Source organism: Tachypleus tridentatus, chromosome 7, assembly GCF_004210375.1.
Source record: "Tachypleus tridentatus isolate NWPU-2018 chromosome 7, ASM421037v1, whole genome shotgun sequence".
In the NCBI taxonomy this organism is placed as follows: Eukaryota; Metazoa; Arthropoda; class Merostomata; order Xiphosura; family Limulidae; genus Tachypleus; species Tachypleus tridentatus.
In genome coordinates this window covers 125,683,948-125,706,121 of record NC_134831.1, presented here as the reverse complement: position 1 = coordinate 125,706,121, position 22,174 = coordinate 125,683,948, and the positions used below count along the sequence as shown (strand labels likewise).

Below are 22,174 nucleotides of genomic sequence, written 5' to 3'. Positions count from 1 at the left end.
ATAATATATTTTTGCCCTTCCACATTAGTTTTACCCTAGTTCTATTTTTTATTTATTTGTTTCCTACCTATGATCTTATTTTTTGTGTGAAGAGTTGTTTTAAAATTTCATCAAAGGCGTGAGGATACTGTTTGTATGCTTCCTTTGTTTTAGAAGCTTAAATGATTAGAACTGTTATGTGTTTTCTTTCTTTCTTAAGAAAGACATCCATACATGTGGGAAAATTACCTAAATAATTAGACCTGTTATGTGTTTTCTTTCTTTCTTGAGAAAGAGACATCTATAGATGTGGAAAAATTACTTAAATAATTAGAACTGGTACACTGCTGGCCAAAATTTTAAGGCCAATGAACATAAGAAAAAATATGCATTTTGCGTTGTTAGACTCAACCACTTATTTGAGTAGAGCTTCGATAGATGACAATAAGAAAAGGGAAAAATAAAAATAAAAAATTTTTTAGCATTTAATAGGGAAAATGTGAACACTATGAAATTAGTCTAAATACTAGCTGGTCAAAAGTTTAAGACCATACTGAAATGAAGAGTTAATTGTTAAACACATAATGAAATTTAGTCATTTGTGTTCAAGCATTAGCATTGTCAACGTTTCCCACTGACATCTCCTGTGTTACATTGGGTAAAAACAAACATGGCAAAGGCTAAAAGGTTGACAGAGTTTGAACATGGCAGAATGTTTGAGCTGCAAAAGCAAGGTCTCTCTCAATGTGCCATCGCTGGTGAGATTGGGCATAGTAAAACTGCTGTTGCAAATTTCTTAAAGGACCCTGAGGGATACAGAATGAGAATTTCAAGTGGTCGGTCCATGAAACTTTTGCCGGCGTTGATCAGGAGGATTTGACAGGTTGTCCGGCAAGACATCAGCAGATCATCGAACCAGATTAAAGCCCTTACAGACGCAGCTCAAGAACAATAAGATGGCATCTATGACAGAAAGACTTTAAAAACTGTAAACGTCTTCAAAGGTCACACCTTCTTCCACACCATGAAACAGCTCGGTTAAACTTTGCTGAGAAGCACCAAACGTGGAACGTAGAAAAGTGGATGAAGGTTTTGTTTTTTGATGAGAAAAAATTTAATGTGGATGGTTCATATAGCTTCCATCGTTATTGGCATGTTAAGGATATTCTACCGGAGACATTGTCTACATGACACAATGGAGGAAGGTCCATCATGATCTGGAGTGCTTTCTCCTTCCATGGAACGATGGAGCTTCTGGTTATACAGGGGCATCAAATAGCAGCTGGCTACATTGGCATGTTGGAGAGAGCATCCTTATTGACTGAAGACCCTCACTTGTGTGGAAATGACTGGATCTTTCAGCAGGACAATGCTGCAATCCACAATGCCCACAGGACAAAGAACTTTTTCATGACGAAAAACGTGATTCTTTTGGACCATCCAGCATGTTGATCCAAACTGAACTTCATTGAAAATGTTTGGGGGTGGATAGCAAGGAAAGTCTATAGAAATGGATGTCAGTTCCAAACAGTGCATGATCTTTGTAAAGTCATCTTCAAAACTTGGAATAACATTCCAGCCAGCCTTCTGCAAACGCTTATATCGACCAAAGCAAATGTTTGAAGTTATTCTCAATGACGACCATGCATCTCACTACTGAGACCTCTTGTTAGGTATTTCCTACCCTGTTTATGACTTTATTTCAGTATGGTCTTAAACTTTTGACCAGCTAGTATTTAGGCTAATTTCATAGTGTTCACATTTTCCCTATTAAATGCTAAAAAAGGTTTTTATTTTTATTTTTCCCTTTTCTTATTTTCATCTTTTGAAGCTCTACTCAAATAAGTGGTTGAGTCTAACAACGCAAAATGCATATTTTTTTCATTATGTTAATTGGTCTTAAGATTTTGGCCAGCAGTGTGTGTGTTTTCTTTCTTTCTTAAATTATTTTACCTCATCCATACATGTGGGAAAATTACCTAAATAATTAAAACTATTATGTGTTTTCTTTCTTAAGAGAAAGACATCCATACATGTTGGAAAATTGCCTAAATAATTAGATCTGTTCTATATTTTTCATTTTTTAAATCCAAAATCCCAAGTATTTATCCCACAAGTAGCTCAGTAGTAAATATTTGGATTTATTACACTAAAAATTGAGTTTCCATACCCATGGTAACCAGAGTAAAAATAACTCATTGTGTAGCTTTGCACTTAGCAGCAAACAAATTTGAAATTTCCAAAGAACATTGAACTTCATAATATGTGAAACCATACACTAACTTGCAAAATAATAAATAGGCTTAATTGAATAAGGTTTAACAATTTTCTGGTAAAAATAAAATATGTTATTCTTTGTTGTTAATTGTTTCAGCTTTGCAAACGTTAGCTATCATAACTACAAGGAAGATTTAAATTCTTTTATCGTAACTGAAACACTTGTTTTATGTAAAAGAGTCTGATTTTAAGTTATAACCTCATTCTTGTTCATAGTTAGTTTAGTAAAAAAAACCTTCTAAATTCATTCTCATTTCACATATTGTGTTACATCAGACATAAGTGAAATAACTGATTTCATTGAACAACATGGGCAAATGTATTGCAAAAAGACTGGTATGGGTATTAACTTTTTTATTGGTAAGCAAAGAACAATATTTCAACCTTCCTAGATCATCTTCAGATTAACAAAGAGAGAGTTTGCAATTGACCCTTGCCAGGCACATATCATAGGGATGAGAGTATAAACAATGTACAGGATTGTAGGGGCGTTGCAGTTGGATGTAAGGTGATTGATTAGTATAGCTATGAAGGTGTTCCTTTATGTTGGTTTAATTTTGGTTTTAGTTGCTGTATAAAGTAGGGCTTCTTTGATTTTGCATTTGTGTATATTTGTTTCCATACTTAATATCTGGGTGTTTTCTATGGTTATGTTGTGTTTATTTGATCTGCAGTGTTCAAAAACATGTGAAGGTGTATTTTTATGTTCCTTGAATCTAGTTTCCGTTTTTTCGCTTGTTTCTCCAATATAGAAATCATAGCAGTTGTTGCATTGTATTGTATAAATAATGTTGGTTCTGTGTTTGTCACTGTAGTTTCTACATAGTATGGAGTTTAGTTTTGTACCTGATTTTTGAATAAATTTGGTGTTTACTGAAATGTTGTGTTTTGTTATAAGTTTTTTTTCCAAATGTTGGTTATTTTTTGCTGATGTTGGGATCATATGGTGTGTAGCAGTAAAAGGTTTTGTAGTTTGTTGTATCTTGAGATTTATTATTGTTTGTTTGTTGTTGGTCTAGGTGTGTGCATATAATTTTTTCCACAGTTTTTGGAAGAAATTTGTTTATGTTGATGTTTCATCTTATTGGTTTCATGGTTAATTTTATTTATCTGTAATTTTTAAGTACTGGTAGCTAATTACCAGTAACCTGCCACCCACCATTCATTCTAAGAAACTGACTGTCACTCTTATAAAATGCAACACAGTTTAAAATGTAGGTATTATTTTGGAATAATTGCATGGATCTGAACTATCTTGACAGCTCAAAAATCCAGGGTCAACACCCACTCAATTACTTCCATAGCTGTTCAGATGAGTATAATTGGTTAATCTTAAGGTAGCACTGACCCTTAAGATTGAGCAAATTTACATGCTGAGGAAACTCTGTTGCACGGAGACATTTACCGAAAGTTTTCTAACGTTTAAGTACAGAAGGTCTTTAACAGCTATTTTGTCAACTGCAGTTTTCACTGGGGTCACCAGTTTATTAGTTTGACAACTTCACTATTAAATCCAATATCAAACTGTAACTTAGTAAACTTGTTATATTACACCCTTCCATAGCTTGTATTTCTTAAATTCAAAAATCTTTACTAATTGCCTTGTTATGTGTCTAATTACCATTAGTGAAGGCAATAATTAAAATAAATTGCTTGTAACTTATAAAAACTGCAGAAAAGTTGCAACGTTTTTATTTCAATCTACAAGGATGTTCACAAAGAATAAGTGTTTCAATTTTCACACGTTTTTATTATTCCATAGTAAAGTTATGGTGTTAAAACAGTTTGTTATGTATTTCTTTAACCCTGCCATATTAATCATATATATGTGTGACATATATGACTGAAAGTGTACTTTTAGTGATTATAACATTATACTTTTGTTTCGTACTCAACTTGAAGGTTATAAGAAGTGTTTAACAGAATTTTCTTAATATATATTGTTTGCCCTACTTTAATGATCAGTTGTACCTTAAAATAATGAGTAAAACTTTTAAACAGTTGAAATCTTAGAAAGTAAACACAAACTTGTATGTTCACTACTTCCACAATTCTCTGTACAGAAAACGCAACCTGCGAGTTGATTAACAATCATCTCCGAACACTGGATGGGCAAGAACTAGTATATGATATATGTGACCATTTAGTGCTTCAAGACATTCTCAACAATGAATTCAATATTACAAGTAAGTGAATAGGTTTATTTCTACCCTTGCATTTTGTTAATGATATTAACTGTTACTCCACCCAGAAGTATTAGTATTTCATGTGTTTTAATTGAATGGTTATCGTTAACATGTGTAAGTGGAATATGTTTTATATCAGTTATGCACAAATATGAATCAGTGGTGCAAACTTTAAGATTTTATGGTGAGTTTTCTCAACAGAGCTAATTTTCAAAATGTGTTTTTAACATGTAATTAATTAAAAATGTACTAAAAATTTCATTATATTCTGAATTAATAAATAAATTTTTATATTCTTCTGAATGAATGTCTATAAAAAAAACGTGATACTTCTAAAGAAGAAAGTATAATATTAAAAAGTTTTATTGAAGTTATGTGTAAGTATTATCCATGTTGACAAATGGATATTAAGATAGCAATGGATGCTATGACCAGATCTGTTATTCTCAATGTTTCGACTGTAATTAAAACATTGAGAATAAAATATCTGTTTCTAGCATTCATGGTTTCATTGCTACCTTCATATAAAGTTAAATGTGTTTTAATTTGTTCACCTTTATATGGGGGAGCATTGTTGACACAATATGTGAAGGGTTCAGCTTTTAAGGACATGTACCTTAAAAGGTAAACTTACTCAAAAGTAATATATAGTATACGTACATATATGAAATATGACTTGTTTTTATTTTTTAGTCCACAAAGACTGTGAATTAGGTAATCCAAAGGACTGTAAGAAACGCCTAGAAATCCACCAGGATAAAGATGTTGTCAAGTTAGATTCTGATCTGAATGTTGAGCTAAATGGTCATTACTACACAGCTAGCCAGCTCACCAAACTGAATCGTCAAAGCACTAATTACACTCTTCAAGTTATTGGTGACCTGGTGATATTTCAGTCACTGGTGAATGGTTTTAGTGTCACGTGGGATAAAAGGATGAATTTAAAAGTTGGGGTAAGTTTTAGCTGATTTTGTTTTAATGATTCCAAAAAATGATTCCTATTTTAGGATGGTCAAAGCTAAATAAATAATAAAGGCAAAATAAAAGAATGCCCCAAGACACAAATAATACTGCTTTTGTTGCTTTGGAGTATCTTGTGATTTAGTTTACATTCAACATGACCGAAGTTCTGACAGTCTTTCTCAAGTATAATCACATTGATTTTTCTTAGGCATCCAAAGGAATGATGTACCGAGTTGCTGGTCTCTGTGGGTTGTTCAATGGTGAGAAGGAAGATGACAAGCAAATGCCTGATGGAAAAGTAGCAAACACTGGTAATGAGTTTGGTGACAGCTGGTCATCTGGAATGAAGGATCGTTGTGCTCCCCAGACCTGCCCTGTAGATGTAATGACAGAAGCTCTGGAAACATGTAACCTCTTAACGTGAGAAACTTACCATAGGAAGCACTCTATATAAATGTTATATAAATTTATAAATTTCCAAAAATATTTCATTTGAAAATTAATATACACAGAAGAAGTTAACAGAAGTTTGTGGGAAAAAATGTATCACCCACGGAGGTTGCTCAAAAATGGATGACAGAGCATTGTTCTAATCAAAACAACATAATAAATGGAATAAAAATAACAAAATAGGAATGATATATATATATATATATATATATATTAATAATAATTATATGGTCTATTATTTCTTATTGCTCAATTTTTTATTTACTTTTTTTTCTTTGGACTTGGCATGACCAGGTGGTTAGGGAGCTCGACTCATAATCAGAGGATTGTGATTTCGGATCCCCATCACATCAAACATGCTAACTCTTTCAGCCATAGGGGTGTTATAATGTTACAGTCAGACCTATCATTTATTGGTAAAAAGAGTAGCCTAAGAATTGGCAGTGGATGTGATGACTAGCTACCTTACCTCTAGTCTTATGCTGCTAAATTAGGGACAGCTATTACATATAGCTCTTGTGTAGCTTTGTGCAAAATTCAAACAAACATTTCTCTTTAAGATAACTTACTGTTCTTTTCAATTTCTTTTGTTGTTATGTGAAATATTTTAGTTCTCATTGTAGAACAAATTATTTATTCATGGCTAACTGAGGATTACAGTTACAATTGACTATCTTTATGAACTAATATGTTTATTTTATAATTGATAAAATTAAAAGTTTAAAAAACTGATTGTTTGGTCTAGCTGAAACTTAATATCAAACACAAAAGGTGAATGTATATGAAGGTAATTGTTAATTTTTGTTTCTGTTGGTGTCAATATTGATTCTTGGTAAATAATGCTGACAGTAAACAATTTTCTTTTGACTGATGTTCTAAATATTTAGTCTAGAAAGTGACTAATAAATGACTTTTGAATTGTCTACTATATTATCTTAGTTGTAATCTTATACTAACTTTTACCCCAAACAAGAGAATGCACAAAGATTATACACTATTATCATAAGAGTCAGTTATGTAGATATTTATATTAAAGAGAATAAGTAATCTGCAGTAGGTAGAAATTTACATACAGTCACTCACTACATTCTACTTCGTGATTTAAGTAATATATTTAGCATAAAAACTTTGCAACTCTGAAACATTTTTGTATGTGTGTATATGTATATATATATTTGCACACACATACACACATAAATAAAAAATTTCACAATGAGACAAAAAATGAACCAAAAATGTTGTTTTCTCATTACAAGTCCTTAAGATTATCACTAACCCCTAAATGCAGTTGTCAAACAGCAACTGTGAAGAAGCAGTTAAGGGTTGTGAGTTGAGTGCTTGAACCCACAATATCTCAGCTTCTAACTCTTAATTAATTTTCCACACCTGTTGACTAGTTTGATGTCTGCATTTGGATCTTGTCTGATAGATGGAACATCCCCAGTGCATTTGGGAGCTATGACAATAGACTTTTTCTCTCATGAGTTAATCTGTCCGTTTGTTTCAGTGTTTAGAATTAAGCACAAAACTACACAAAGGGCTATCTGTGCTCTGCCCACCATGTGTATTGAACCCCAGTTTCTAGAGGTGTGAGTCTGCAGACATACTGCTGTGTCACTGGGGGCACTATGAGTTAATGATGATAAAACTGTGAACATTTTGATTATCCTAATTTCGTTATTGTTATATATTGCTGATTTGATTACCTATCTATAATTAATATATGTTATAGCACTAGAATTATTAACTTATATGTAGACACACATACGTATGTATCTGTATTTAAATTTAATTAAAGATAATCAAAAAAATTGTGTTTGATATATTATAACTTCTGAGACATGTAATTGTCTTCTAATGTTGAAACCTTGATTTTTATAATCAGAGAGGAACCATTTGATGAATGCCAGAAAGTTGTTTCAGTTGACAAACATGTTCAGGTATGTGTGAGCAGCTTATGTGAGTGTCTTCAAAAATCGAACACATCAACAGAAGACTGCAGATGTGATGCATTTCTACCTCTAGTTCAAGCCTGTGAAACCAAGCTGGCACATCCATTACAAGGGTGGAGACTTAAACATGGATGTGGTAATTAATTAAATTAATTACTATTGAACATGTAGGCTATGATAGAAACATTTGCTCTGAGAGTCAGTATACCCCTAACTACAAATAATTATAATCAAAATCTGAAAACTTTAGGACTTGTTGTCTTTAAGAGCAATGTAAAGTTCTTTAGTTATGTACTTTTTGAGGAAAAAATAAGTGCTGTCATACAAATAACACTATGTTACAAAATTCTTCTTGTTCCTAAACAGAAAGTGTTATTTTCCAACTACTTATGCCTAAAGTAAATGGAAAAGACCTATTTTTCTCTTCAAACTTTGCTTTTGTGACCTGGGAGCATATAAGGAAAACATGATGGGAGACTGTTTAAGTGCTGATACGTGAAAATTATTTACATTACAGTTGCAAATCTTAAAAAACTACTTGCTTTTAAATATTTTTGTTTAACTTTAGTATAAATACATGTAAATCTTGATTCATATATTGTTTTATTCAGACCTTATGTAAATGAAAATGTGCAAATTTGCCAGTTTTTACATAGAAAATAGGTTAATTTCTAAATTTCATTATCCAGGTCACAAATGCAAAGTTTGAAGGGAATAATGGCCATTTTCTGCACTTGTACAACATAAGCAATTAAGAAATAACACATACTATCCAGGGACAAACTTTGTGTTACATGGTGTAACATTAATTTTTTAAACATTTGATAATAAATAATAACGTTTGCTTTTAGATGCATCACAGTATATTTGCATTTCTTGTGTCTGAAGCATGCATTTATTCAAAGTTTTTGTGTAGCTTAGCTCTAATGTTTAACTAACAAACATACAATAAGTGTATTTTAATATGTTTTTGATAATTTGTATATGTTGTTTTTAATTATTTTGATAAGTGAGATTATAAGAGAAAGAATTAACTGTAGATTGATAAGTTATTATTATTTATAATTTGAAGGTATTTTAGCTTAGTTTTCAAGTGTCTCTCACTTCTAGTTCCATCTTGTCCACCTGGTATGGAATGGCATGACTGTGGACCTTCTTGTGATCTAAGTTGTGAAAATCAGATCTATGATCAAGAAGTCTGTAATAAAGAGTGTGTCCCTGGCTGCTTCTGTCCTCCAGGTACTGTCAGAGATGGAGAAATCTGTAAAGCCCTTGACCAATGTACTGACCGTAAGTAGCTGAGTTCGTACCATATGTTTAGTCTTCAGCTTGTGAGACTATAAGTCAGATTTGTTGATCTTAATGGTTTTAGAGCTTAATTTTTATCAAAAATAGTTTCTGGCTTTATTGTTCATATAACAGTTTATAACAATCGTGGCAACACTTTAGGGTAGTCAATGGCTAATACCGAGTTGCAGTTTTCAAATTATGTGAACTACTGTTTTGTCACAAACGTTTATATCATAATAGTTATAAGGCTTGTTTCACAAAAAACATACATTTTGATAAGAAATAAGTACTTCTCTTAAATATTATGATTTATTTTTTTTACATGTAGTCTTTATAAGAACGAAATGTAAAATAATGTATACACACATTATAATAAAATATTCTTTAAGTTATTTATTATTTGTTACAGAAATTTGTCAAGGGTTTGGTGATCCTCACTTCCAGACATTTGATGGGTGGTTTTTCCCTTTCCAGTCAACAGGATTTTTTACTCTTGCAACTGATAAAACCAAAACATTTGTGATTGAAGGAACCACTGAAATGTGTAGTGTTGATTCTGATGTCACTTGTATCACAGCATTAAGTGTTACATATAAGAAACACACCGTGATTGTTCGGAAAGGCGAAAAAGTACGAGTGATTTTAGTAGTCTGTTTAATGCCAACTTTTCCATCATGCATAATGTAAATTTATAGTAACTTAAAATAATAATTCTTGAAAAATATATAATCAAGACACACTACTAGCATAAAGAAACCCATATCTAGATTTAGTAGGAAACATTAGCAAAATTAAAATTACTTTTATTAGAACAATAACTTTTATAAAAATACTAGAACTGTTCTTATAAATAAATAAGTTTTACATAACTTAGTTTTGTACCAAGATAGCTTAAGCTTTTAACCCAATCTACAGTTCTTATGGTGTTGCTGTGTCTTTCAGCTACACAGTAGAAAAACCTTTCATTTTATTTCTGTACGTAACCTAGTGATAAATAGTCTTTTTCTTAGATAAAGAAATAGCTAATTGTTTTATTAAACTAGAATTTTCTTGTAAAAATATTTACATTTTAAATTAAAGATTAAAGGGTATTCAGTATTTGATGTTAACTACCTCAGGTCAGACTTGATGGACAGCCTTTTTCATGGGATGAGCTACCAAAGAATGCTGGTGGAATGACTGTTCTTGGATTTCCTGGTCAAACGACTATTGTGATCATTCCTGACCTCAGCATCCAGGTTCGTTACTTTGAGATGAATGGTGGATTTTCAATTATGGTACCTTCTCGAAAGTTTTTTGACAAAGTCGATGGATTATGTGGTGAGTCCTGGAGCAAAATACAGTTCCAAACAAGGGATTTTGTATCATGAATTATTTTTAGTTATAAAGTTGGCTATTTTTTTTATACGTGTGTGAAAAGTGTTGGCTTTTTTTATTTCATCTGATTATTAATTTTGAACTCTCTTAATATTTTGATACCTTCTTGACTCTTATTACTTACTTCTTAAAAACTATCATCACCAGTGACATAAACCAAGTTTCCTTAATAAATATTACAATAAAATTTGTATTTATCTTATGATAATTCAGTTTCATTTTTAGATAATTTGGAAGAAGCCAAACCTACCATAATTAGTAATATGCAGAGTTAATTAAGATGGCTAATACAGCTGTGTTAATAGCATGTTGGTGAGAGAGGAAGTTAGGTGCTTTACCATTCTATGTTATCTGTGTATTTGTATTATGCAATTCAATATTGTATGTGAGTGCTGTGGAGGTTAGAATGCAAGCTTTAGGAAATACCTATCACATCAAATAAAGTGATTTTGATAACCTGTTTATACTATTTATCATTAACTATGGTAATACTTAATAGTTGGGATCAACTAGGAAAAATATGACCACCTAAAAGGCTGCTTTAAAAAAACAACACTTAAAAACCTTTTCCTTCAAAACCTACTGGCATTGTACTTTGACTTACAGTAGGAAAAGATTGATAAATTCATTGATACAATTTTTTAAAAATCTGTAAACTAACAACTGTTTCAGCTGACTGACTCATCACATCAGACCGATAGAAAGTTAACAAAATATTAAACATTATGAAGTTTAAAATGCAGTACTTTGGGAACTTTATACACTTAACTGTTGGCCAAAGTAAGGATTGCATTTTATAAATTTGTGATTGCAGTTTAAATTCTTGTTTCAATACTTTTTGTAGGAAGATCCTCGCTTCATTCCGGAAATCATAATTTTAATACTGTTATTATGTATACATTCTGTTTATTAACATTGAGTAGCCTGTTGTTGATAACCTATTTAAAGTGTTTATAGTCTGTTATTGTATATATTACTAGTTTTGAACTCCAGAACAAACTAAGGAGCTGAAACATTTAGGAACATGAATGTAACACAAAGCAGTTCTCTTCCATTTAATTATGCAAATTATTTAATTAGTAAGCACATATTATTGAGCTCAGATTTGGAATATCTAAAAACACTATTGTAAACTTATAATACTGTCTAACTAAATTATATATTAATTTAAAGCTCAAGAAGAGAAGTACGAACCTAACACCACAAATACCAGACTGCTGCAGTAGGAAATATAAACAAAAAATACCCATATTTGTTTATTTTAAATACTACGGATCAACCATTAAAGACCTATTGAAGTTACGGTGTAACGTTTGACAAACCATGTCTTTGTTTATTTCTTGCAGTATTTTCAAAACTGTTCTGTGTGAAAATATATTAGAAATGCATGAACATTTCACAAAACTACAACTAATTTTGTATGTCAGGTTGGGAAGAAGCTGTAACTGAAAAAAACTTGATTAAAAATGGAAGTTACTACCACTTCAAGGTTTCATCATTACTTTAACAATTTTCCATTTTCAAGATTACTCTCATGTAGTAGCATGTGGCTCAGTTCTGCTACTTTTAGACATTGGCTCGCCATGTGCTGGCTCCTGTAAAACTTTTATTCTCTTCCCACATTTTTTTCTCTTTAACAGTGAAATTTCTCCAGTGAAAGGAAAATTCATCGAACTTAAAACTTTTAAGTTTGTTAAGGATTGGATGTAATAGCCAGAAGAGTATTGCACGAAGTTGTTAACCTCATCAGGGTGAAGTGAGCAAACAGTTTCAGTTTTGTTGTTGTCTTTCAATAGTTTGTCTCACAAAAATTGAGAAAGTTACTACTAAAGAGATTGAAAGTTGCCATGAATTCTATTGCTATGGGTCGACTTTCAGTTCAGGAGTGTGATTTTCAGTACCATTTTTGAGGAATAATTTAGGAGTATTTCAGAAACTGAAGGTAGACATTTTAAAGTAGCAAATATCTGTTTTTCATAAAAGAGGGGAAAATTAAACAAATGGGCAAGAAATACCATAATAGCATTTATTGTTTATATATTTGGTTTATTAACTTTTAGTGGCATGTCATTGATAATGTCTTTAATACCATTTATTGTTTATATATTTGGTTGATAATGTGTTTAATAGCATGTATTGTTTCTGCACTTGATTTATTAATTAATTGTATTTTCTAAATATTTGAGCAAATCAATAACTCATTACACTTGTGGCTTGTTGCCTGATGATAGGGAGAAATTATGGTTTTAAACAGTTGTATCAATTCATTGTTTTAGTCTTAATGTGTTTCATCTTTGAAGTATATAAATGGAAGTTAAATCTGAGAGCCATTGTATCTCCTTCACTGTGTAGTGTATGTCATACTGATATTTGTTTTGTGTGATATTAACTGTTTTTTGGCTTGCTTGTTTAACATGCTGAAGTTGCAAAAACAAAACTACATCATTACTATATTTATTGAAAAATGACTTTGTACTGTATGCCATGTTTGAAATAATTTTGGTTTATACTCTATTTATACCCACCACATTCCATGAAGTGGTATTATCTGTATTTACCATAAAAAAAACTTTCACTATAAGAACTTATAATGTAGAATACTTACCAACTTAAATTTTATTTAAAAAAAACAAATGTTTATGGTTTTTTCTTAATTTGGCATGCAAATGTCTGGCACTTCTGTGCCAGGTTAAAGGTGATTCAGATTCAACATATTGAGTTTTGCTTTGCATTAGCAAGTGTGGTGATTGGCAAGTGAATAGAAATTCATTATTACTCTTTGATCTTGACAACAAAAAAGTCATCACTGACCATCACATCTCCATCAATGAGACACTTTATCAAGTGAAATTACAGATTTGTGAAAATTTTCTTCACAGGTGCCTTTCCATTAACAGATAAAATGCTTAGCCCCTACAAAACCGTTTCTTCAATTAATATTTTTTTATTAACTTTTATCATTATTATCAGCAATTCTAATCCATTTAACAACACTTTTAGCATGTTTTATAAGTACTGTTCTCTTACATTTTTGTAGTTCTCTTTCTTTTGGTTATTTTAATCTAAAATCAGTTTGGAATCTGTAATGCTCATTGACCTTCAAAAAAGGCATAAGCTAAAATACTAGGTTGAGTAAATTAACTTTTTATCCAAAGTTGTACGTAGTGTTCATTGAGAATAGAAATCTACTCATACAAATAAATATATAATGCTAGGACCACCCAATGAACTGTCAACACATTTTAATATATTTTAGGTTTAATTTCTCATTTACCTTTATCTTATTGCATTGCTGGTGTAGAATGTGCATCCTGCACATCACTCACATTATCCATGTTTTATGTGGGAACTTTTTCTTGAGACAATGAAAGAGTAATTTTATCCAATCAGAGACAGTCCTACTTAAGTCAAATCTAAGTTACTTGAAATGGCATCCCAGGCTTTAAGAAAACAGAAATCAAACTAGTATCATCTTCTTTCCTGCCAGTCCCAGAGAGGAACAACAATAACAGTCCAGGCATGCAGACAAAAAAAAGTGATTGTGACCACTCGAGAAGTGTTAAGGCTCAGTGGTTCATGATTACATTGAGTCTTATGTTTCATACACACCAGTATATGTATAATACAATTTTACAATATGAAAATAGTATTACTCACTATTTTAGTCATATAAATTGTTATGTAAAACAAGATTGATGATTATTGTCAGTGCAATGCTACATACTAGTGGTTTTTGTTTTTCTTTTTGTATTAATTTTCAACATAAATCTCCTGGAGATAAAACTTCTTGTTTTTTATATATACAATATGTAGTATAAATGTTGATGGGGTGGTTGCTTTGATATCAGATGCTTCAAAGTTATCATTCTTACATTCACAGCTTCATTATACTGCTATAGTATCTCAAATATAATACACTTACATTCAACAGCCTCAATTTACCCACTAGCATAAGTTTAATACTTTAAGCAGTGTGGCTAATGCAGATTTCATTGCATTTAACCACAAATAATTTTTGCCACAATCAACTGATAAAGAATAATTAATTAGTTGTGTGAGCATGATAGACTTGGAGAACTTGTGAGATTAACTGAACTATACTGAATTTCATTTAAATTCTTTCTTAGGTAATTGTAATTTCAAACGTGATGATGACATGAAAACAAAAAATGGAACAGTTGTTAGTGATACTGGAGAGTTTGTGTGTAGTTGGCTAAGAGAAGGAAACCTACAGGAATGCAAAACATCATTTGAAAAACTGGTAGGTTATCACACATGTTTCTAGAGAATAGGAAGAGGATTCTTTGTATATTATTAAAGTTTAATTGTGAATCAACAAATTGAATTATAAGTGTGTTTGTTGTTATAGGTTAAAAATTTGTTTTTAGGAAACACTATGACCTGTGTTGATTTAATGTTTACAGTATGAATTAAGTTAGACACAGATTTAGTCTTGTAGTATACAGATATTATATCTGTAAAATGCATGTTCAGGACAGTTGTACTGAGAATAAGTTAAACAAGGGAGATAAAGAAAACAAACAATTATGAAATCTTTAGGTGCATTAACCTTTGTCAATTTACCAAACTTGCCAACCTCTTACTGTCTGTTATAATTGAAGAAGGATTTCTTAACATGTTCACACAAGACCTATTTGGAAAAAATTGAACACAGTTTCAAAACAGACAAAGAGTACAAGTGTGATATCCTCTAATACAAAGAAACATATGTGACCAACTGTTCCAATTATTTCTGTAGGATGTGTACAACAGAGGAAAATCTGTAGCTCATACAAATTTGTATACATATCTGTATCATCTGTTAGGAGTTGACAAATTGTTTTATAAGAAGGTGTGTTTGTGAAGTGGTCACAATAAGTTAAAGCTTATCTTTAGGAAATGCCAAGATATCTCTTGAATTTAATTATTAGATTAGCAGTTATGTTAGACACAAATTTAAAAGGACTTTCCACAGACTAAGAACCAAAGTGATACCAGCTTCTAGCCATTGTAACATCTAATCTTTACTTGTGTAATGAGATTAGTACATGTTTATGACCGTGTAACATCCAGTTAACCCTTTTGTGAAGGGCTTGGTATAATATACACAAGTTATGTATTTATACTATACCTAATGATGCAGTATGTTTACCTTCACAAAATGTGGTAGACTTTTAGTAAAGATTGCAAATATTTTGTATACAACAAATCAGATTCTTTACTAGATATTTTTACTGAAGATTTGTTTGTGAAAATATTGAGTCTGTTTCATTACTAGGCCAAGTGCAAAGTGATTTTTTGTGTTATGATTAAAAACTATTTTTCATCTCAAAAATCTTGTATGTTGTTACTTTAATCTCTTAAAACATACAAAATGGATCTCAATTGTTTGTTGTCAGTAAAACTTTATATTTTGTGTGTTATTACATCTACCCTAACCAAATGAGGTCTATCAACTTTACTGATCTTGTAACAACCATAAACAATTATGAAATTAAATTATGCTTTTTACATTCTAAAATGACAACAAATGATAGGACAAAAACATAACACATAAGTGTTTCAACTAAGTAGCTTAAATCTTGTAGTATTATATGTTTATATATATTTATTATATTTACCTTCCAGTCATGCCAGGCTAAAATTACAGAAATTGTATTGATATGGGCCACATGCACTAATGTTGTTGTATCAACTAATATAAAACTGGCCTAAATTTAGTCTTTACAGAGTGACTTGTCATGGCTGTGTATTAATATAAAATATAGTCACATTTCAGTTACAATACTCTGTAAATATATATATATATATATTTATTATTACTATGTGCAAATAATTTCTCAAAGTTATTTTTCTCAAAATAAAGAAGCAAAGCAAATAGTTAGTTCTAGTTATGACCTTTGTTCTCAGTTACTGCTAAGTGTTTTAAAGTTTCACACGCGAAGGATATGAAATGAAATAATTTTTTAAGTTTTATATATACAGTCAAATAACCAAACAATCATAAATTACTACATTGATGCCATAGAATTATACTAAAATTTATTGAGTATAGATAAAATGTGCAGACAAACTTGTGAATATTATCCTGAGCCTCTTGCAAAAGGGTTAATACAATAAGTAACTTTTTTAAATTCTTTTCAACTAAAATTTTTTTATTATAAATTATTCAATTGATAAAAATAATTAACCACTTGTAATTCATGTAGCCAAATGTTACGGTCCCACCAGCTGTCTGCAATGAACTATGGAATGAAGAGTTCAAGTCTTGCCATCCTCTTGTAGCTCCAGAATTGTATAACCAAGCATGTCGTTATGATATTTCTCATGGAGGTGACATGAAGACTTCTGTGTGTAAAGCTTTAATGGAATACGCTCGCCAGTGCTGCCAAGCGGGTGAAACCGTTAAAGATTGGATTGAAAAATATGGCTGCAGTAAGTTAATTAGATTTCACAATGTTTACCATGTATTTCATTAGAGTAAAATGCATCCAAATAAATAACTTTCAAGTTTTCTATTGAGATTTTTGGAAAAGGTCAATTAAAGTTTGTAAAATTCAGTGTTAGGACATTTTGTAAACAAAGGTCAAGTAAAGTTTGTAAAATTCAGTGTTAGGACATTATTTTAAACAGGATATTGTTAGTTTAAGCTACATTATTTTAAACAGGATATTGTTAGTTTAAGCTACATTATTTTAAACAGGATATTGTTAGTTTAAGCTACATTATTTTAAACAGGATATTGTTAGTTTAAGCTCAAACAAGAAGGGAAAGTTTTGTACCTGTTTTTTGGAGTGTTAGAAATCTCGTGGAAAAATTATAATTTGTTTTAAAAGTGTTGGTATAGATGTTTTCTGTTTGTATTTTTAAATGTGATTATAAAAGATGTGCTAACCTTTTATAAAATACATATCTTGAGACCAATCAATGTAATATTTATATTATGCTAAAGGTACTTTTTTAAGATTTTTAAGTTATTAGTCTACATTTATAATATTGTTTTAGGCCTATATATTAAAAGTGTTTAATACTTAAGTAATTTGAACCAACTTACATTTTTATATTAAAAATATTATATAAATAGCTGCACAAAACATTTATGGACGTTTTGTATTTTTTTAACACATTTTGTTAGTAAGTTAACTTTGATATAACTGTGAATTAGACATACATTCAAGGAAACACTTTTAAAAATTTATTTCTATTTGAATATAGTATGATTTTATGTGCATATCACCCTTCATATTGAACTTTCACTGCTAAACCAAAATCAGTAGTTTACAGTGATGTTATGCACACAACAAACATGTACATTGTTCTTACAGCTTGTCACACTTTGTGTAGATCCAAGTAATAATTTTAGAGTTATAGTTAATATTCCTTCTACAACAGGCCAACTCTGTGTACATTCAGTTAATGAATAACTGGAATATAACTTGATATACTTTCTTATCAGTTGCAAATAACTTAATTGTAGTGATGAGAAAAGGGAACTTGCACTGTTTATAGATATGACATCATCACATTTGATAAACCTAATGGTGGAAAGAAACCTTTCAAACACAATGTCTAACCAGCTCTTTCATTAAGTTGGAACAAACAGATGTAACTATGCTGTGATAATGTCTTCAAAAGAAAGAAAATTAAAGTAAGAGTGTGTGATAACGATTATGACATTTTTGTTTTCCATATGTCCTCATAATTCTTTAAAAATTTATATCTGATAACATGCTTTGTGCATTATTCTTTTCAGTTAATAACAGAAAGATTGTGTAGGGGAAAAATATTTTAGTACATGTTAATTTTGTAACAGTGTGGTGTGTTTATAACACCTGCTAGTGTTTGAAGACCCTGCATGTAAATCAAGTCTATTTTGGGGATGTTTTTTTCTGTAGATGTTACGTGTCCAGAAGGTATGGAATACTTTCAGTGTCATGATGCTTGCCCAGAAACTTGTGATAACACTACCATGGAAATGGATTGTCATGAGATTAAGGTGGATGGATGTTTCTGCCCAGAAGGAAAGGCACTACGTGGAGATCAGTGTATTCCTGCAGCTCAATGTGGTGTGTTGTTTGAAATGTGATTTGTAGTCACAGCGAAGTATCAAGTTTGTTATGACATCCTTACAATTTTTTTTGTATACAAAATCATATATATTTAAATAATAACTGTTAAATAAAATTATTTTTTTTATTTAGCTATGAAATATGGGTTAACTTTATTTTCATTTTTCTAGAAAGTAATTTATAGGCTAAGAAAAAATATAATTTTAATTTTTAGATGTTATTTTCACCAAAATTAAAATATATGAGATTCATGAATATTAAACTCAATACCCTGGTTTATAGAGTACAAAAACTCATTTTTTAACATTGCATTAAAACAAATCTTAAACTTTTTATTTTCATATGGCAGTCTTTACTCAGTTAATATGTGCAGTATAGCTCATTACGTCCAGAACAGTAACAGTACAAAATATGTGTATTAATGTGGATTATTTAGATATAACTTAAGTGTGTAGATTCAATATAACTCATTTTGTAGATGTGGTCTGTATAATTCTGAAATATTTAACAAATGCATTTGAATTACTTCTATCATTATTTTCAAATAAGATTAAGAACTCTTAAATTTATTACAGTTTGTATAATAACTAACTTAAATTTTTTTTTTTTTTTACTTTAGAAACATGTGATGAAGAAGGTCATGTGGTGAGTATGTTTCTGAGCTACCTTTGAATGTAACATTCATGATGTTCTAAAAACATGTAAGTCCAAGAAGTCTTGACAAAAATGAAATAGAAACCTTATAAACTGAGCAATTTTGAAAGGTGGACCTTTCTTCTTCAGGGGCAAGCTGACCACTCTCAGTTTGCTCCTGAAGAAGAAAGGTTCACCTTTCGAAAGCATTCGGGTTTTTGGGTTTCTATTTCATTTGAATGTAACATAATGTTTAGGGACAATAGCCAAGACCTTAATATCATCTGTAAGTTAAAGTAATTTATTGACTATTCCTTCATCTTTGCCATTAATGTAAATCAAAAAGACCGAATGTCCTAAGATTGAGCCCTGAAGTACACCACTTGTAACATTAGTCCAGTTTGACTTCATTTATAACAATTCTCTGTTTGCTTTCATCCAGCCACTCTTATATCCAATTACCTAACATAACCCACAAACCTACAGAGTTAATTTTTTTACAAGCCTTTTATATGACATTTTGTCGAACATGTTCTGAAAATCTAGATACATCAAATCTAAACTCTTAACCTCATTTGCATAAACAGTAACCTTTTAAAAGCATGTGAAGATATTTATAAGATAAGATTTTCCCTTTGTGAAACCATATTGACTATCCAGTAGAATTCTAAATTTTTAAAATGGCTTTGGAAAGCTTCTTTTATCAATTTCCTTAATACGTTTTCACAACTGATGGAAGACTAACAGGCCTGTAATTACTGAAACAATTTTTATTACTTCCCTTGAAAAGAGGAGTGATATTAGCTAACCTCAAATTTTTTGGCACTTTCCTATTACTTAAGGATTTACAAAAAAATAGTATTTCACACATTGAATTTTTAGCTTCCTTCAGATCTTTAGGGAAATATCATCTGGCCCATAAGAGTTATCATTCTTTAAACTTTCCATTTATTTCTTAACAAGCTTGAATTAATGTAATCATTTTGTCCTATCATATTTCCATCTTCATTTACATAAAGATAATACAGGAATAACAAATTTTATTAATATACTATTTAAATGTTACTCAATTCTTTATCCATGAGAGCATTCATTAATTTAAATAAGTTTCAGCAATTTTAATATAAATATTTTCTATAAATCATGAAGATGTTTGTTGTTAACTGTTCTCTAAAATCATAAAATATTGGTAGTTATTTTAGGTTCTGTTATATTTAAATTCTTGAGTATGTTTTACATGTATGACTTAAAAACTCTAAATAAACAAACTACCAAGTTATGTATGTCTCATTTGAAGTTATGCAAACTACCAAAAGTAAATTGTTGTCAACAGTATTGTCCCCCAGTGGCACAGTGGTGTGTTTGTGGCCTTCTACTGCTATAGACCAAGTTTCAATACTTGTAATGGGTAGAGCAAAAATAACCCTTTGTATAGCTTTGTGCTTAATAACAAAACAAGTAGCAACACAATTAAATTATAGAATGTTCCTTTTATTGAATGGAACCTGACAAACTGTTATATCATAAGTAAAGTATTATAAATAAGTTTTATAGTAAAATTGTATTTTCTAGTATCTTGGGATTTGGCTGGCATTGTTGTTATTGGTTATTATATGACTTTATAACATTATGTTGTTATTGGTTATTATATGACTTTATAACATTATGTTGTTATTGGTTATTATATGACTTTATAACATTATGTTGTTATTGGTTATTATATGACTTTATAACATTATTTACCTGAACATAAGCAACTTTCAATGATGATTAACTTATTTTATTCATAAATAAAGATGACAACAACTATTACAGTTTATTAAAGACATGAAGTGTTTAATATTCAAAACTAAACTAAAATCAAATCTACAGTAGGTATTGAATATTTAAACTGTTACTATTGAATCTTATTAAGTTTCATTTTGTGATATAATAATTTTTAGCCAGGAGATACTTGGACAGAAGGGGCATGTCAGCGATGCCATTGTTCCTCCAGTTATAGAGTGGATTGTTTGCAAGAACTATGTGCTTCACCTCCAGTTTGTTATAAAGATGAAACATTAATCACTATCCCTGCAGAAAATGGAACATGTTGCCCCAGATTTATTTGTGGTATGTTTGTATAGCTCAATAATGTACTTGAAGTTTAATTTATCTTAAGTAAAGATTTATTGGACTAAAATGAGAACTTTTTGTTACTTAGTTCTTTATGTCTCTGTGCCAAAAGAAAATCAATTGTTCCTTTATGTTAAGAATAGGTAGAAGCAGATTACCAAGAGTTATCCTAGGCCTGAAGGTAATCGTGTATGTATGGATCTCCATATACCAGTGAACTGTAAAATGCAATTTTCTTAATCTATTTTTTATGGCAAAGTTTTTAATTCACTCAGAAAAGTCAACTTGTCAAGCTTTCATGTCGATCTCCTGATGACCTTGGAACTGGGGGTCATCCCCCCCTTATCAGCAGTCCTTTGTAGAAGTTATCTTTCATTGTATCTGTTGCTTGCTTAATGCAAATCATGAGTAGCTTGGTTTGTTTTATTTCTTTTTCTTTTGTAATTGGCCATTTAAATATATTATTGTCAATATTTTTATATTTTTGGGATTAATTCGTGTTTTCAACCTTTTCTGTCAACTTCCTTCTGGTTCAAAATGTGATCCTAATAAAGAAACAGTTTTTCAGAAAGTTACAAACTATATCCAGCATACAGTTTACATTTTTACAGATTTTACTTAAGGAGAATCGTAAATAAGAATATGTTAAAAACTCCTGAAGTGAATAAGGTCAATGATTAAATCATGTGTTGCAAGTTTTCATCAAGTTAAAATCCTCTTTCATTGTCTTTTAACAACACATTTATGGACACGTGCTCTGTTAGTGCAAGAGCATTTCTGAGGAATAATAACATAGATTGTTTCACGTCATCTTGGGTTCATAAAAAAATGTTAACATTTATATTAAGGATGTGAAAAGCTATATTGTTTATTCTGTCCAAAA

The 22,174-nt window shown here is 30.5% G+C and overlaps 1 protein-coding gene across 2 annotated transcripts in view; it reads left to right on the top strand.

The window, feature by feature from the left end:
- LOC143256532 (hemocytin-like) overlaps positions 1 to 22,174 on the top strand; it is a 157,067-nt gene that overhangs the window by 120,642 nt on the left and 14,251 nt on the right. For both annotated transcript variants that reach the window (XM_076513879.1, XM_076513878.1), the window contains exons 61-72: positions 4,320 to 4,442; positions 5,136 to 5,395; positions 5,614 to 5,825; positions 7,741 to 7,943; positions 8,918 to 9,097; positions 9,507 to 9,727; positions 10,216 to 10,417; positions 14,602 to 14,735; positions 16,684 to 16,909; positions 18,370 to 18,540; positions 19,163 to 19,188; positions 21,120 to 21,288. In XM_076513879.1, coding sequence (XP_076369994.1) covers positions 4,320 to 4,442; positions 5,136 to 5,395; positions 5,614 to 5,825; positions 7,741 to 7,943; positions 8,918 to 9,097; positions 9,507 to 9,727; positions 10,216 to 10,417; positions 14,602 to 14,735; positions 16,684 to 16,909; positions 18,370 to 18,540; positions 19,163 to 19,188; positions 21,120 to 21,288 — 2,127 coding nt within the window. The remainder of the gene's footprint in view (positions 1 to 4,319; positions 4,443 to 5,135; positions 5,396 to 5,613; positions 5,826 to 7,740; positions 7,944 to 8,917; positions 9,098 to 9,506; positions 9,728 to 10,215; positions 10,418 to 14,601; positions 14,736 to 16,683; positions 16,910 to 18,369; positions 18,541 to 19,162; positions 19,189 to 21,119; positions 21,289 to 22,174) is intronic.